At 33.4% G+C, this 17,039-nt stretch overlaps 3 protein-coding genes across 5 annotated transcripts; 1 reads left to right on the forward strand and 2 right to left on the reverse strand.

Moving 5' to 3' along the window:
- Window positions 1-465: 465 nt before the first annotated feature.
- LOC134247270 (rab-like protein 2A) lies at window positions 466-6,610 on the reverse strand. The gene is made up of 8 exons (XM_062729631.1): window positions 6,477-6,610; window positions 5,348-5,377; window positions 4,645-4,724; window positions 4,210-4,289; window positions 3,739-3,850; window positions 3,217-3,314; window positions 2,571-2,654; window positions 466-1,127 (listed from the first exon to the last, which is right to left on the reverse strand). Exons 1-8 carry the CDS (start codon window positions 6,572-6,574, stop codon window positions 1,020-1,022), a joined length of 690 nt encoding a protein of 229 aa, XP_062585615.1. The 5' UTR covers window positions 6,575-6,610; the 3' UTR covers window positions 466-1,019.
- A 1,454-nt stretch (window positions 6,611-8,064) lies between these two features.
- On the reverse strand, window positions 8,065-11,888 carry LOC134247269 (uncharacterized). Of its 2 annotated transcripts, none has more exons than XM_062729630.1 (5): window positions 11,690-11,888; window positions 11,219-11,373; window positions 10,198-10,305; window positions 8,608-9,956; window positions 8,065-8,503 (listed from the first exon to the last, which is right to left on the reverse strand). In XM_062729630.1, exons 1-5 carry the CDS (start codon window positions 11,746-11,748, stop codon window positions 8,324-8,326), a joined length of 1,851 nt encoding a protein of 616 aa, XP_062585614.1. In that variant the 5' UTR covers window positions 11,749-11,888; the 3' UTR covers window positions 8,065-8,323. The 2 variants fall into 2 exon arrangements, with proteins under 2 accessions (XP_062585614.1, XP_062585613.1); XM_062729629.1 differs by having other exon boundaries at window positions 10,198-10,311.
- Window positions 11,889-12,858: 970 nt separating this feature from the next.
- On the forward strand, window positions 12,859-16,901 carry LOC134247273 (rho-related GTP-binding protein RhoH-like). 2 transcript variants are annotated; one of them, XM_062729636.1, is made up of 5 exons: window positions 12,859-12,903; window positions 13,933-14,133; window positions 14,677-14,994; window positions 15,231-15,410; window positions 16,692-16,901. In XM_062729636.1, the coding sequence occupies exons 2-5, from the start codon at window positions 13,939-13,941 to the stop codon at window positions 16,800-16,802; spliced, it is 804 nt and encodes a 267-aa protein (XP_062585620.1). In that variant the 5' UTR covers window positions 12,859-12,903; window positions 13,933-13,938; the 3' UTR covers window positions 16,803-16,901. The 2 variants fall into 2 exon arrangements, with proteins under 2 accessions (XP_062585620.1, XP_062585619.1); XM_062729635.1 differs by lacking the exon at window positions 12,859-12,903 and adding an exon at window positions 12,915-13,129.
- The last annotated feature ends 138 nt before the right edge of the window (window positions 16,902-17,039 follow it).

Below are 17,039 nucleotides of genomic sequence, written 5' to 3' on the forward strand. Positions count from 1 at the left end.
GCAAGACAAGGATTACATATACATACATACACCAAAATACTATGATATTATTGTGAAAGATGATTTGAAATACCACTGTCAGTAAAACATTTTTTTCAATCATAAGCTTCACTTAATTCTAAGAGAATACGGAAATCACAAAATGCAATCAAAAATAAATTATATCTACATTATAGTTGTACCAAAATATATAAAGATATTTCAATATATTTATGACAAAAAAATTTGGTAATATCATTTTCCATTCCTAAAATAAGGGATTTCAGATAACATTGAAATCAACAAAATCTTTTTTTCAGTGTTGGACATCTGTTATGTACATTCTGCATGTAAATTAAATTAAATATAATAAGAAAATGACATTTTTTTTACATTGAAAATATTGCAATACATATCGCAATACAATTAAAAATATTGCAATATATCGCAATACGAAATCTCGGGCCAATACCCAGCCCTACTGGTTAGTATGCACTCCTCCATGTAAGCTTGGTTCAGTTACAGCTTAGACAATTTTGGAATTGGACCTGCTTTAAAAATTCTGACACATGGAGCCAACAAAGTTGCTCATACTGACGAAAATCACATCTTTGTCAAGGTAAGCTATAAATACATGTACATGTAGTATCATCAATTTCTTTTACAGATCTACTGAACAAATCAGATCACATCTTATTTATAATATGCCATTGGATTCTCTAATAAGCTTACTTCAAAAATAATCTTTTAAAACCTTAAGTTACACATATGCTACTACCCTTCTACAGATTGTTTAAGAATCAACAAAATACTGCATGCATACAGTATCTTATTCTTATTTTTGTGAAGAACTCAAGTGTAACATTAATATCTGGCATTAATAAGCACTAGTGGATCACTATAATAATGGCCTGCAGTCGCCCACAACCTCTGTGAAATTTGTGGTATATATCTCCATAGTGCTCACTCAGGGCCCGTGGAGTTCAGAATAAATTATGATGGATTTAACAATGGGAAATAATAGCTAAGTAAAGCCACTCTCAGCTGGAGGAATTTTCTTTGGCCTCTTTTTTCTCCTCTGAATTACTGGCAGAGTCTAATGCACTATCAGTCACATTTGCTGTATTATCTGTCTCTAGTTCAAAATTCTGGAGAAAAATAAAAACAATTCTTTTAGCAAAAACAAGTACTGTAAAATCACATATTTTCGTGGGGTCAAATTTTCGGGGTTTGGGGAAAAATTCTTGGTTTGGGGGATTTCAATTCGCAGATGTAGAATTGTTGAGTAGTTATGTATATAAAATTTTACATTTCGTGCTGGACATGAATTTGAGGGTTTCTTCATACCTCGAAAACAACGAAAATTTCCCCCCCCCCCCAAAAAAAATAACAAGAGGCCCAGGGGCCACATCACTCACCTGAGCAATTGGCTAGGAAAAAACATAAGTACTGAAAGTTTACTGGGGGGGGGGGGCTTGAATTTTACCCCCCCCCAGGGGGTCATGATTTAAGAATCACACATATAAATTCTAAGCATGGCTTTGAAGTACAAGGTTTCCCTATATATTCCTATGGGGTTTACCCCCGGGGGGTCATGGAACAAATTTGAATTACCTTCCACAGGAGGTTAGGGGAAGAAAATTTTTCTATATATTCCTATGTGGATGTAGAACAAATTTGTTGAGGAGATTCCACATAGTTGGCCCATGTATTTTTATATATAATTTTACATTTTGGCCCCACCCTTACCCCCGGCGGGTCATGGAACAAACTTGAATCTACACTGGACATGAAGTTTGAAAATTTTTAAAGATTTTTTTCTATATATTCCTATGTAAAACTTTGATCGGCCATACCTACCCCCGGGGGTCATGATTTGAACAAACTTGAATCTACACTACCTGAGGATGATTCCACATGAGTTTCATCTTTCCTGGCCCAGTGGTTCTTGAAAAGAAGATTTTTAAAGATTTTTCCTATATATTCATATAAATTTTGTGATTCCACAGTATAAACTTGAATCTACACTACCTGAGGATGATTCCACATGAGTTTCATCTTTCCAGGCCCAGTGGTTCTTGAGAAGAAGATTTTTAAAGATTTTTCCTATATATTCCTATGCAAAACTTTGATCAGCCATTTTGGCCCCACCCTAACCCTGGGGGTCATGATTTGAACAAATGTGAATGTGGCCCATGTTATGAGAAGAAGATTTTTTAAAAATGCCATTATTTTTTCTCTATTCATGATTAGCCATTCTAAAAGAATATATACCAATGGTTGAAATTTGTTCTTGAGAAGAAGATGAAAATGTGAAAATAATTTATATGATTCAGGTGAGCTAAAAAAAATATATTTGTGATTCCACAGTATATGTACTTGATTCTTCATACATGCATGTACTCCATAGTTGTAGAAATTTACATGTATGTATCAAGAAGTTTTATTATAGACTTCTAAAAGAATATATACCATATAGTTGCATAAAAAATAATTTACATGATTAATTTACAGTGTATTTCATGAATTTTATCACACCTAGAGTGAAGATCAGTTTTTAGATCAATACATATTACATAAGAATAGCTCACCTCCAGTTCCCTCATAATTTCATCCATAAAATCTGTAGAATTGTTTTTGTATGCTACTGCAGCACGAATTGCATCTTTAAATAACTGCAAGTATGGAATAAATAATCAGTGAAGATTTATATTCAATGCAATTTCAATCCAGCTTTGGAAAATCATTGTTTATTCAGCAAAATGTAATCCAGTGGTGAAATTTGTCAGGGAGGTATAAACGTTGCAAAATCTATTCCATTTCTGAGTAGCATGGCATATGTTGCATTATTTGAATATTCTTACATATACTGTATACAGGTTTATTTTCGCCCCATGTTATATTCTCCCTTTCACACTTGCGCCAATGCGGACAAATATGCACTGTAAAAAGCCCCAATTTTAAATCTGCCCTGTCATAGTTTTAATCAAATATATATACTGTTATTTTTTGAATTCGCCCCATTTTAAATTCGCCCGAATTAGGGTAATGTGAATGGGGTGACAATAAACAGGGGCGAATATGTCCCTGTATACAGTACTACAATAATATGATTACCAGTACATGTAATACATTTCATTTCTGCATAACTTTACTGAATTTTTCTTTCAGGTGAAAACTAGGTTCCTGCCACTTGTTTTTGTTTTAATAAAATATTTTGTTTGCCAAATCACATACCTTTACAACATTAGTGCCATCTGATGCCGACACAAAATAAAATGGCATGCCATGTTTTTTAGGGAATGTAAAAGCTTTCTTTGTTATTGAATAATCCACTGAAAAAAGAAAATATAAAAATTTAAATGTTAAATGAAGTCTTTACATGTTAATGCAGTGGACATCAAAATACTGATATTCTAAAATCGTATACCTATCCACCCTGAAATTATTTCAGAATAATACTATTTAAGAGCCATTATTACCAAAATTTTATTGTGATACAGTTAATTCAAAATAGTCATACACTGCATGCTATATAAGGTGTGAACCCATTGCTCACTGCAAAGTGGGCACAACAAAGATTACAGAATATGAGTAAAGTTAATCTAGGTCGAGTTGATCCAGAGATCAGTACATGTACTATACCTGTATAATAGATTTAAACCCCCCCTGCCCTCCCCCCACCAAAAAAAAGGAAAATGCTGTGAATAATAATTGAATTGTGACTAATGCTCTGTTCAGTTAATTATGCATACTCACCATCTATTTTATTTCCACAACATAAACATGGGATTTCAGGTCTGTATTCTCGAAGTTCTTTTAACCAGTTGGGTAGATTTTTATATGTCACTTTTCTAGTTGTGTCAAACACCTAATCAAGAATTAACAAAGTATAAAACAAAGAGTTGCCTTAAAAACAGGTTAAATGAACTTCAAAAAGTTGTTCTACATTCTAACATGTTCTTATATTTATAACAATCAGCTTATAATGATAATAAAAAAAAATCATTTTGAAAAAATACATGTATCACTCAAAAATTATAGTAAAACTTCATTAAAAGGAAGACAATAGACCTTGAAATTTGTTTTACATAAGCTAGATTCTTTAAATGCTGTACACAGAACAGCATGCATAGTCTCTTTTTTTTTTTTTTTGTTGAGTTTTATTGAATAATCTCTGGAATAATCATTAAATTTTTGAATGATATAAAGTATGTTAACGTGACCTACCAGAATACAAGCATGTGCATTGTGGTAATATGAAGGATGCATGTTATTAAATCGCTCCTGACCCGCAGTATCCCAGAAATCTGTAAAGAAATTGGAGATGGTTTTGCCAATTTAACAATGAATACAAATAATGATACACACACACACACAAAAACTTCTGATCATAAAATATTTTTCAAAGACAATCATATAAATCAAATTTATTCAACATATGACACTTGTTCATAAAATCTACATTAATTTTTTTTCCCAGTTTAATTTATATTACATGATAATTTATATTGTATCTTAATTCTTTCTAAAAAATTACTGAAATTCATCAGATTTCTAAAATTTCACTCAATATGTCATGTTAGAAAAATGATAAGGAATTTTATTCCAACTATAATAGTATGTCAACTGTAACTATTTTATTAACACATAAATCATCCTTACCCACTGATACTTTTTCATCACCAAGTTCTGTCTGGTAGTTGAATAAAGTCAGAGCATAAGTTGATAACTGTTGTGGTTTGCTAGATTCATTAAGGAGCAGTAAATGCTTTATAGATGCTTTATATTTGTCCAATTAATCAAATGAATGCAGTTTGTCAGGGGTCCCACAGCTGATTCCCACAGTGAACTCAGCTATGAGCCCTGATATGGAGAGAATGTTGAGAAGAAAATCATATGTAAACATTTACTCAGAAATCTTGAACTGAAGGAAAAAGACTAAATCTATATGAAACACATGGTTACTGTCTAGAAATTAAAGTGATATTTGGGCAAAGGTAAGAAAAGGTGAGAGGGAGGCTTGTCATGCTCTCTATCATGTTTTCGACCCGAGCCCAAATATCACTTATATTTCAAGAGAGTAACCATGTTCATTGTTTATCCTGCAACATACTTTTACATCAGGCCTCCAAAACATGCTATTTTCAACCCGATGAGGCACATTTCTGCAGTTGAAACAAAGATGCTATGACGTAAATAAACACTGCAATATACATGATGTCAAAATGCCTTTAGAATGTCAGAATACATGTACAAGACTTTATTAGGGCATTAGGTTACATTTAATAAGGCAATGTAAGAGGTAGTTGCAGGATAAATGAAATATCTATGTGCACATGAAAAAGAAGCTCTAGATAAAGGATACTATCCATCCATCAAAAATCGCTCCACCAATCTATAACGGAAAAATAGAAAAGGCACATTTTAGGAATTTTAGGATATTTCAAAATCAAAAAGTAAATAAGCGACTTCCTTAGGTTAACAATTTATTGTATAGTTTTTGAAATATGATATAACAAGTGCATATACCCCCCCCCCCCCCTTTTCAAAGATGACATTCATTGTGTAAAAGGAAATTCAATTTGTTACATTTATCCTTATCCATTAATTCATTTCATATCTTTTAATTTAACTTTGTATAATTAATTTAATACATAACGATTTTTTTTTTACGAACTTACAAGTTAGCATAAGTAAAGATATATAGAGGATATATATGTGAATATACTGAAATGGTGTATATATACTTGTTTGATATAAATGTGAAAGTTGAAATCAAATCACACAAAAAATATATCTCATGACTTTCGCAAAACATGAAACTACATGAATGACTGCCAAAATCAAATTGATGACGTATAACTTGAAGGCACCGTTGATGTTTACATGCCGAGAGAAAGTAGATCGATCAAAAAAAATTTGCTATCTGTGTATTTGAAAACATCAAGTGACAATTGCTGGAGCTTTACATCAAACGAACTTCTGACTGAAAGTTGTTATGACTATGGGGATCGTGAAAAAAAATGGCAGTACATCGTGCTAGGCAAGGCTAGGGGCCTAGACTTTGTCTAATTGTTTTGATCCATGGTAAGTTACACCTACATTACTAGGTAGGCATAGTATAATATAAGAAAGCATTGTTAAAGATGTCAATGGAGTCTTATAACAACAACTTTTAGGTTTTTGAAAACGATATGATATAATAAGATACTTCTTTGACATATACCCGTCTTTTTCTTGCTTTTAACGATATTACACCCTTTATCATTCATTTTATAAGGGCAACAATTTTTACAATTAAAAGTTTCAATAAAATAAAATCTTTCATATCTTTGTCAAAATTTAACTATTGATAATTAATTTAAAGCATAAGTTTTTTTATCACCAACTTACGTAGAGAAGATAAAAACAAAAGTTGAACAGTCTGTTAATGTTATTCCCATTCGTTTTATACCCTGATACTCCAAATGTAACCAGTCTACATGTAAACTTACTTTGATTTCCCTACAGCGCTGTCGCCTAAGCATATTATCTTGACTTTTGTCTCGCCATGCTCTCCTTTTTGCTCGTAGTCAGGTTCAACATTTGCCATGTTGATTTTTCGCCGAAGGAATGTCAATTACGGTGCATTCTGGGAAAATCATATATTTTAAAACCGATCGCGGTTGTAACATTAGAAGACGGAAAAAGTGATTTCGAAGACCAAGTCTGGCAGGATTTTTTTAGTAAAAAGTTACCATGGTTACTAAGATGAGCAGAATAATAAACGATCTAAAAAAAAATGGTTAATCACATATTTTGTGTAGCCGGGTTTTTTTTGTCAACTCTGACCTTTCATTTGGCACCAACATTTGTACGACCTTTTGACTTTGGAAATGGCATCCTTTTGAAAAACCTTTAATCTTACCGGTACCATAACTTTGGAGTGGTTAGTGCTAGGGCTCTTAAGTTTCACACAAATGTATTTCAAGTGTATTCTTTGTGATATCTTTCTTAGAGTATCAACCTTTTTGATCTTCTGGCCTTGACATTTGAGATAGTGACATTTGTAAAATCTTTAACCTTCCCTATATTTTTCAAAAGGTTGGAGACACGACTGTCACATTTCATCATATTTTATTCATTGTTTAAACGACAGATATGTGTGACCTTGGAGTATGAGCTTACTGCTACTTTTTTACTATAACCTTCGTCTTATTACCTGCATGGATGCATGATTGGTTGGTGCTAGGATTTCTTTTTTCAAAGCCACATTTTGTCTTGGCCTTGTATGCCATCACTGCCTTATAGCATACAACTATGCCTTTATTATGTTTTATGCCATGTTGCTGCATTACATGAAGTAAATACATCCTTTCATTATGTCGGCACTTCATAACTTGAAGTCAAAAATTCATTATGTGAAGTGATAATGTGTTTACAGTGTGTTAAAACTTTATTACGTGTAATGAATGTTTCTTTACATCATTTCATTTCTTTAATATGTGAGGTCAAAATTGCATTACGTTACGTGAATTGTGTTTTATAATTAAACTTATCATTACATGAAGTCAAAAATCCATTCCTTTTTTTATATTTCAATGCATCATTAAAAAAAAAACCTTTGAACCAGAAGCCACATCTTTTTAACTCACGACCTTGGCCTTGGATTGGACTTATATTATTTTGAGAAAAAAAACTTTAACCTTGGCCTTAAGATACAATACGGTTGACAATGGTTTTCTTGGGTGAAAATTTTCAATGTTACACTCAACTACATGCAATATTTATATACCCGGTAGTATCATGCAAAATTCTATTTTAAGTTTATAAATATTCCCGTTTTTGCGTAACGTATAGTCGCTTGCAGTCAAGTTTTTTCATGTATTTTTAAGGCCTGCATTTAAATAAATCAGACGCTTCATTTCAGTGGACGATTTGCATGGGAACAAGCATTCGGATTAACTAGGATTGACTGTAGTTTGATTATATAAGGATTGATTTAGTTTACAGGGGAGGCAAAATTCGGAAATAAAATTTTATTCAGGCTCCTTCCTTTCACTTTGTTTTTTTGACAATCCCCTGTTTATAACAGTAAACTATTCGTTAGTCTGCATTAATTAAAAATTTAATTTTACTTTTAAAAAATTAATATGAAGATGTAAGACATTATGATTGAGCATTCATGATTGACAAAAATAAAATTTATATTTGCTTTCTATTCTACAAAATCGTTTTAATCCACCGACCTGGCAAAACTGGGATAATATTATTTTATACCATTAGTTTTGCCTATTGAATATAATTAAATCAATTTAGTGGTGTCAACACATTTTTATGCGAAGACGACGTAATGCCAAATTTAATTTTCGTATGAAAAATCTCCACAAGCATGCAAATTTTCATCGTCGTGTTCAATAAAAAAGCTCTCGTTTGAAAGAAAGCAAGACATATTGACATCCAAATGGCGCTTTGCACAGGAACGAGCTTTGTCAACAGAAAACTTGACGAGAACAGCAGCAACAAGATGGAGGGCTGTATTCTGTAAAAGAAGAAAAAAAACTTAATCCCTCATATTTCTTAACAAATAATTATATTTTAAAATGTTCTAAATTATGTTTAAAACATATTGGATACTTTACTAACCGTATCATCTCCATATTGAGCAAACTCCTGCATGTATTCATAAACACTCCAATTTAAATTTTCCCTAGCGATTGCACAGAGAAGAGATTTTTCTGCAGCACATATCTTCCTAGCAACACATCTACGTCTAGTTCGACTGCATGTTGACTCAATGACGTAATGGACACCGTCTGCCGTTTTTGCAAAGACAACACGCGTTCCATGTCCTGTTCTTTGAAGCAACACTGTTGCTCCTTCCACAGTTTTTCTTCCAACGTAGCGCGCCCCACGTCCAGTTTGCAGAGCTATGTTTGAAGCGCATTCCAGAGCACTTCGCACGCACGTCACAGATCTGTTTCTTAGTCCTTGAAAAGAATCAACAAAATTCCCAAATCCCGTATTTGTGGATTCCGCAGATGTTTCCAGAGTTACCGAATTGTCAAGTCTTTGGAGATACGAACTATTGGTTGCACTATCATCAAACGAGAATCCATTTTTCTCAGCAAATGTATTTTCTGGACTTTCCTCTTGGAATGAGTCAAGATGCTCCGAAGTTCCTTCATTAAGGAAAAATAGAGAGCCCTCACAATTCTTTTTGTCTGGGGTTGAAATAGGGAGTTGGATTGACGTTGTATTCCACATAGAATTCTGCTTATCTGACGTTGGCGGGTCCCTCAAAGAACCATTTTGTTCGTAGACTCGATCGTTTTCTGTACCGTAGCACGGGACTTGGGGTTCCGCGGATGATCCCAAAGTGTCACACGAAGAGTCGACAAAAGGACTCTTGGAAGATCCGTTCAGATTTGATTGGTAAAATGATTGCGGATCAGACTGCACGAAAGTTGAAGAATGTTGAGGGGGCCCAAGATCTGATAAACAGTCGATGTCCTCCAATGGTACACCGTCACGCATGTCCTGTTCGAAGCCCTTTGGCGGCGTTCGTTCAAATTTTCTTGGAACCTTGACTTTCTCGGTTTGTGTTTTCCTACAAGATTTGATTTTTCCGTGACGATGCTCAGTACAGTTTGGTTTCACACACAACAGAGAATCAAGAAGTTCTCCGGGCAGGTCCTCGGCTTGATATTCTTCTAGTGCTTTTTTGCTCCTCTTCCCTCCCTTTTCCCTCTGGTGAAAGTTTGGATCTCTGTACTTGTCTAGTCGTACCTTGAGTGTTTCGACAGATCCATCTCGGCGCTTTCTAACCAACAGGCGAATTTTCCTCGAGTTCTTTTCTCGCTTGACTTGATCAGCTACTTGTTCTAGGCATCTGATTCTTGTTGCATCTTTTCTTTTCACAACAAAAGCTCTCAAATATGCAGAATTTTTATTAGCCGTGGTACAGATGTCTCTGGCCCCGAGCTCAATTTTTCCTGTAAAAATGTCATATTCACCAACAATTTGAGTAAAATATTCATAAAGCTAAAATAACATTTCGGTCATTTTCCAAATGCATAAATTCCCCCTTTTGTAATTGAGGAGGACTTAGTACATGTAGAAAGTACATGTGTATGCTATATTCATCTGAAGAATATTTTATACTTCATAATTCAGTGCATGATTACAATTTCATATTCATACAGACATTTGATGTATTCAGGAATATCTACTCACCTTCTCTGAAGCGTCGTTTCAAGATGTATATGGCCAACAGACATGAGCAGAACAAGAGTCCCGAGATACAACCAACAACAATTGGGAGGAGAAGTGAATTTCCTAGATCTGAAACTGACAAGTCAGACTTTTAGTACATATATATTTATGTACATGTTTAGCTATCGTCAAAAAGACTTTGCATGAGGGGGACCAGTCACCACCACCACCAAAACCACCCACTATCCGGGGAAGTATAGCCCAGCTCCGTGGGCGTCAGATCAAAAGAAGCCCAGCTCTGTATTGCCATGTAAGCCCAGCAGAATCTCCACTGAGATTAGGGGGTGTGTAGTATGTTAAGTTCCAACTTCTAACAGTATCATTATTTTTTACTCAAACACTACATTAATCTTATATTTGACTATATCGCAACTAAAAGTGTGGGGGGAGGAAGGGGGGGGGGGGCAATCGGACTTTCAATATTTTCAATATTTTCTAGAGTAAAATGTTATGTTTGGAAAAAATTGCCCAAATATCCATATGACTGATACTAGGGGAATTTTTGTTCAAAATAAAATAAAATAAAATAATACTCAAAATAAAAAAAAGTTATATAAAAGTATTTTGTGTATATGTATATCAATTTATTCATAATAGTACCATTATTGAAAAGCGGGAGAGTATAAACACTACATTAATCTTATTTGACTATATCGTCCAACTAAAAGTCCGTCCGTCTGGGGGGGGGGGGGGGGACCCCTCCAATCCGCAACTCCTCTCACACCACTGAAGGAAATTTAATGAAAATTTCATGAATCTTTAAAAAAAGTGTGCACCTCCTATATACTTTTTGACTGATTCATATATTTTGGATTTTGAGCAAAAATGGACATTGCCATTTTATAAAGTATGTAAAAGTATTTTGTGTATTTTGTATATTAATTTATTCACAATTTAGTTATATAACATTTAAAATGAGGTTGTTTGCGAATTCGAATTTTTGTTTTCAGACTGAGGGATGATTGAGAAGTCTACCTTATACCTAAGAAAGGAGAATTTTTCTCTGCTGGTTGTTGCTCATCGTCGCATAACAAACAGACTGGTAATTTCTCCACCCCGAATACAGCATAGAACAGTTTCTCCCCGAGGTGATGTGTGTCGGCGTGTCTATCCTCCTCAGAGTGGGCGTGGCATAATCTAGTAAAGTGATACAAATGAATTGACAGGGGTATATTTCAAATTTTCAATAAATAATGATGATTAATCTATTTTTATGAGGAGAGTTGGAGTCCTCTCTCAACAGGACGTACAAAAAATATGAAGAATTTATAAATAATCAGGTACGTACACAAGTAAGCACACTGAGTAGTCAAAAAAAATAATAATGTTAACAGATAAATGCTCGTAATATTATTGGATTTTCAATATGAAATAAAATATAGACATTTTTACTTTTTTGCAAAGTAAACAGTCAAATCTTTCCGGCTAAATTGGCGATAAAATCTTAACTCACCCAATCTTTTTCAGCATAAAAAATATGCAAATTACTGCTACACAAAGCCACTTCATCATATTTTTTCGTCCGTGTTTTTAGCATGCTCTTCAGACACCATCTTGTTTCACTTTGTTTATTTTATATCTTCCAAGGGAATCATGACGTCAGAATCCGGGAACGATCATAACGTCTTTTTGCGCGCAAAGTTTATATCGTCACAATAATTTGACGTTGAGTTTGGAAAAGTTTTATTAGGAAACAAATATAATGTGCAAAAAATCTAGTAGGTAAAACGTATGGAGGTAGACCCTCCCAAAAAACCCAAAACAAAACAAAATCAGAAAAAATTAAAAATAAGATAATTTTAGCTGTTTCTATAATCTTGCCCACCTCAGTAAATATTCCAAAATTGCACCCTTATATTATTTTTCAAATATCTAAACTTAAAAATACTACTGATATACTGTGTACTTATTTCTATTCCAAAAAAAGAAGACATATGTGGGAGTGAAATATCATGGGTGGTTGAGAAATCATCAAATTTATATACCTGCATGAATAAAGAATAACATTTTAATCTTTTTTTCTGATTTTGACGGTGATGCTGTATGTGTTATGTTATTATTTGTTAGGCACCTACTTTACACATGGTCTCCATCAACTTCCCACATTTCCCTCTTCTGCCACCCCCCCCCTACCCCCCTTACACAGTGTCACAACCATTAAACCCAAAGACCCAAACTTTATTTAACGTAATAACTGCCTCGTTCGAGAAAGACCAGCAGGGGAAATAACTTACAAAATCAAGATAACCAAATAGAAGTCAAAACCAGTCACCCGTGTCAAAATGTCTAAAAATAGTAGCTGCATTAAATAACTCAAACAAAGACTAATTCGTATTTCTTTTAAATTATAAATAAGTTTATTTTAATGTTCATTTATTTAACTGAAATAAATTCAAACATACACATAAAAATATTTACATACAATACAAAATAAACATTTTCTGACTAAAGACAGGCTATCACATTAGAGAAAAAGAAAATTGATAATATTCTGAAGAAAAATAAGACGAATTTTTTTCAGTGACAAATACTGGTCGTAGGTAAAGTCAGTTTGTCACACTGAGTGAGAGTACAAGGTGGGCATAGCTTCCTTTTATAACTTGACTGTCAGTAAACATAATTACTTTTTAACTTAAGGAAGTTCAACCTGCACTGAAAATTAATCTAGTAAGTAAATACATGTAATTCTATTACGGGGAAGTATCAATTATACAAGTTTTCCAATACTGCCTAAAGAAGAGTTTTGCGGAAGCTATATTATAACAGGGAAGAAGTTCTTCATTTTGCCATAGAAAAGGATTAGTTATTTTCTGGCATTTGTTTCGATTTTGAATATGAAGAAAGTGCCGCAATTGTAGAGTGACAATCGTCATTTGTATTGATCATTTTAAAGGTGAATTGCATGCTTATTTTAATTTAACAGGTGTAATATTATTTACAGGTTTTATAAATGGTACATGTATAAGACAGTTGTTTGTGTTTTTTTTTTTATAAAGATGATTTGTCAACAAATGCCGTGATTTCTTTTTAAATATTTGATTAATTATCCCTTATAAATAATTTAGCGATGATTTTTTTTTATATAAAGAATCAGGTACGATACGACAAGCATTTGCCCTAAATGTTAAAAAAAAACAAAAACAAAAAAAAAAAACGATTATTTAAACTTTTTTTTTCAAAATACATGTATTGTATTGTTGTATCACATGCACGGAGTAGTTTTAACGAGTTTACCCATTTTTCTTATTTACTTAAAATGTTGTTATTTATGCATGACGGCACAATACACAGATTACAGATATACAGTGTAATGCTAGGTTATCCTTCTTGTCTTTTATTTTATATCCTACAGATAAGAATATCGTCTATATTTTCCAAGTGAAAAAAAAATTATCATTTGAATACATTTTTTCAACTTTTCATGAAAACCAATCTTAAAACATTATGCATTATTTTAATTTGTTCAATGAAAACATTTTCCACTATTATCAATGAAGTTTAAGCACCAGTTAAATTATATGAATTTTTTTTTTGCATGTTCTTTTTACTAAAAAAAAAAGACGCCCAGTTCAAGTAATATGTATCAAACTTTCTCTCTCTCTCTCTCTCTCTCTCTCTCTCTCTCATATTTCATGTACATGTATATTGGTACTAAAAGTGCTATATAACTGGATATTTTTGTCAATTTCTTTTTAGGTTATTATGGAATCTCAGAGGGATTCAGAGGGTTACGAGCGCCCCCTATCGTGTGTCAAGTGTGACAAACACGTACAATTCGTGTGTGAGCCATGTGATAGCAGTTTCTGTAACAAGTGTGTAGGAGAACATGTATCTAACAGGGAGAGTGGAAGTCATGACGTCACATTTCACAAAATGTACCGGGAAAAAGTAATAAAGGTACAGAAATGTGACTGATACAACCTGTATCTGTGTAGGCAATACGAATGAACACTAAATAAGGGGTTTTTTATTATCTGTTTGTTTGTTTTATCCAACTTCATTTCATATAAAGTAAAATAAATGTAGATAAACCAATTTCATCACCAGAATCCATGAAAAAAATCCGGAGAGAAAAAACTTTCTGCATTGATCATATTTATTTTCTTTGATAAATTTTACTTTCTATTATATAACTTAATTGATACGAGTCGTATCTATATAATTTTGTTTATGTCTATAGGCAATACGAATGAACACAAAATAAAAATTTTTTTTGTTATCTGTTTGTTTGTTTTAACCAACTTCATTAAGTATAAAATAAAATAAATGTCGATAAACCGATTTCATCACCAGAATCCATGAAAAAAATCCGGAGAAAAAACTTTCTGCATTGATCATATTTATTTATTTTGATAAATTTTACTTTCTATTATATAACTTAATTGATACGAGTCGTATCTATATAATTTTGTTTATGTACATGATTTTATTTTGTTGAAGAAAAATAAAAGAAAAGAAAGCGTGCCAGTTATAAAGTGTGTTGTGGATGGTTGGCAAATGAGCGGAAAAACAAGCATGATCCAAGCGTACATCGACGGCAAATGCCCAAAGTTTGAGAGCATCCATCCCACAGTCCACGAGATCCACACCGTGGATATACGACACCAGGGTAGAGAAGTCTGCATTCATTTATACGACATTCCAACCTGTGAATTCTATGATGGACTCCGAAGAGTTATCCTACAGGAAGTGACTTATGACGTCATCCTCCTTTGCATTCCCATTGATTTCGTGAATTTGGAGAGAGAATCAAAAATTGTAAGTCATTAGTTTTATTTTTTTATTATGATATTTATGTTATTTTTTATTTGAAATGATTAAAATGTTAAGCCCCATTCAAAGTATATTACAAAGCTATGCACACAGAGAAAATGCAGTTCTTATCACGTGATGAGCAAAGTGTTTTGTTGAGAAATAAAGCTAAATTGCCGAACAAAGCCATTTGAAAATGTAAATATTTAGAAACCTAATTATATATCTCTGCTTCTCTCTAGCTTTTGAAGAATTTTAACAGATGTCTTCCTGACCCCCCTCCAGTCATTGTTATCGCCACAAAAATAGACCTCCGCGAAAAAGGAGAACTGAAGCGGAAATTGCTGACGTCAGAGGAACTCCGCCACTTCGCTCGAACTATAAATGCAGTCGGTTATTTTGAGTGTTCTGCAGTTCAAAACGTGAGCACTTTTTTGTTCATTATAGGGCTTAACTCTATCGGGGGTCCTGAGTCCACTTGTAGAGCGAACTCAGTACCCTTGGCGTTATATCGTCAGTGTTTTGGTGATTTTGTCTTCTCCAGATTTTGGATCAGATTTACGTCAGTCACCAGAGGCCAAAATTACTATTGGAGGTATAAGGAATTTCAGCGAGCGCTCGCGAACGTTGGCTCTGCTGAACAGGCCTCAGGCTGCTCAGCGGCCGAAAAATTGCATAGTTGAGCTCACTTTTGTTCTCAGTCTCACTTTTCCACTCTATATTTCTTTTGTAAAAGTGGGGCTGAAATCAAAAGTAAGCTCGACTTAAGTTGTCCCTGGAACCAGACCAGGACCTGTTGTTGGAAGGGATATAGAAACGCGCTTATGGGTGTATACATGTTGTACACAGGCAAAAGTGGCTCACATAAATTTCAAGTGAATTCTTAGCATAAAAAAGACACGAAAAACAAGACATGTGAAATTTATGTGATTTTTACATAAATTTCATATGAACTTTACATTAAGAGCGTATCTCATATATATCGTGCAAAGAAAACTTCATATGAAAGTTCAAAAAAAGATTTATGTGAATATCATTTAAACTTATATTCACATGATATTCACATGAAAATATATTCATATAATTTTCATATGATTTTCACATAATTTTCAAATAAAAAGATAATCACATGAATATCATGTAAGCCACTTTTCCCTGTGTAGTGGTGATGGAGACGTTGTTCTTAATTGTGTGCGTAACGGAAGTGACGTTAGCATGGCATGGAGAATGCTGCCTTGATTTACATAGATTATGCTCTTTGTCGAGGGGATGTTGTCGCGTTTCTATTTTAAATTTTATGAAAATCGATTCCTGTTAATTAGCCTAATTGGCTGATTATCTCTATACTTGTAAAAAAAAAACAAAAAAAAAAACGGGTTTTAAAGCCACAAAAGGAACGGGGTCTTCCATCAGATTAACCTTCGGATATCAATAATATTAAATATTAATTATTTTCTTTGACTTTCTTTGTTTTGTTGATATGGGGATTGTAAACTTTATAGAACATATGGAAAAAAAATGGGGGATATTATGACACTTTCTAGCTAGAACATTGAATCATGCTTGCTTCATATGGTCCGTTTCATATAAAGTACGCTAGTTGTATATATAGTACACCAGCGTACTGCATGAAACAAGCGCCCAAGCTCTGAGAGTACAAACGATTTTATATACCAGACTGGTACATTTCTTATATATTGTAGGAGAGTTTCGAAGATATTCTTCAAGAAATAGCAACAATCTATTTTACGCCAGGCAAGCTGACAAGGGACAGGCGACTCTATAGACAACATGAACACTGTCTAATTATGTAGGGGACTTCATAAACACTGTCAATGCATAGGACTTCAAGGGCACCTGCTATATATAACGTGTATTGTTCCTCTTTCTTCAGTCACAATTTTATTTGTATGTGTACAAGGTACAAATACATATATCAAAATTTATATCTTTGTTTTATATACATGTATAACTTATTATGTTTTATCAAAAGACCTAAATCGAAACGACTTAATTCTACTGGTGTTCTATGTGTTTTTCCTTGCATTTGA

The sequence above is a fragment of the Saccostrea cucullata genome, unplaced genomic scaffold, assembly GCF_032062105.1.
Source record: "Saccostrea cucullata isolate Sc308-1 unplaced genomic scaffold, CSIRO_AGI_Scuc_v1 ctg2084, whole genome shotgun sequence".
Classification (NCBI taxonomy): Eukaryota; Metazoa; Mollusca; class Bivalvia; order Ostreida; family Ostreidae; genus Saccostrea; species Saccostrea cuccullata.

Bases quoted from the DNA above. Each gene is read 5' to 3' on its own strand.
- LOC134247270 (XM_062729631.1), bottom strand. From the start codon at position 6,574: ATGGCAAATGTTGAACCTGACTACGAGCAAAAAGGAGAGCATGGCGAG. The intron at 4,290-4,644 runs GTAAGGATGATT...ATTTCTTTACAG, and splicing joins TGATGAAAAAGTATCAGTGG to ATTTCTGGGATACTGCGGGT. The intron at 3,315-3,738 runs GTGAGTATGCAT...TTCTTTTTTCAG, and splicing joins TTGTGGAAATAAAATAGATG to TGGATTATTCAATAACAAAG.
- LOC134247269 (XM_062729629.1), bottom strand. From the start codon at position 11,748: ATGATGAAGTGGCTTTGTGTAGCAGTAATTTGCATATTTTTTATGCTG. The intron at 10,312-11,218 runs GTATAAGGTAGA...CTGACTTGTCAG, and splicing joins GAAAAATTCTCCTTTCTTAG to TTTCAGATCTAGGAAATTCA. The intron at 9,957-10,197 runs GTGAGTAGATAT...ACATTTTTACAG, and splicing joins GAAACGACGCTTCAGAGAAG to GAAAAATTGAGCTCGGGGCC.
- LOC134247273 (XM_062729636.1), top strand. From the start codon at position 13,939: ATGGAATCTCAGAGGGATTCAGAGGGTTACGAGCGCCCCCTATCGTGT. The intron at 14,995-15,230 runs GTAAGTCATTAG...GCTTCTCTCTAG, and splicing joins TGGAGAGAGAATCAAAAATT to CTTTTGAAGAATTTTAACAG. The intron at 15,411-16,691 runs GTGAGCACTTTT...TATATATTGTAG, and splicing joins AGTGTTCTGCAGTTCAAAAC to GAGAGTTTCGAAGATATTCT.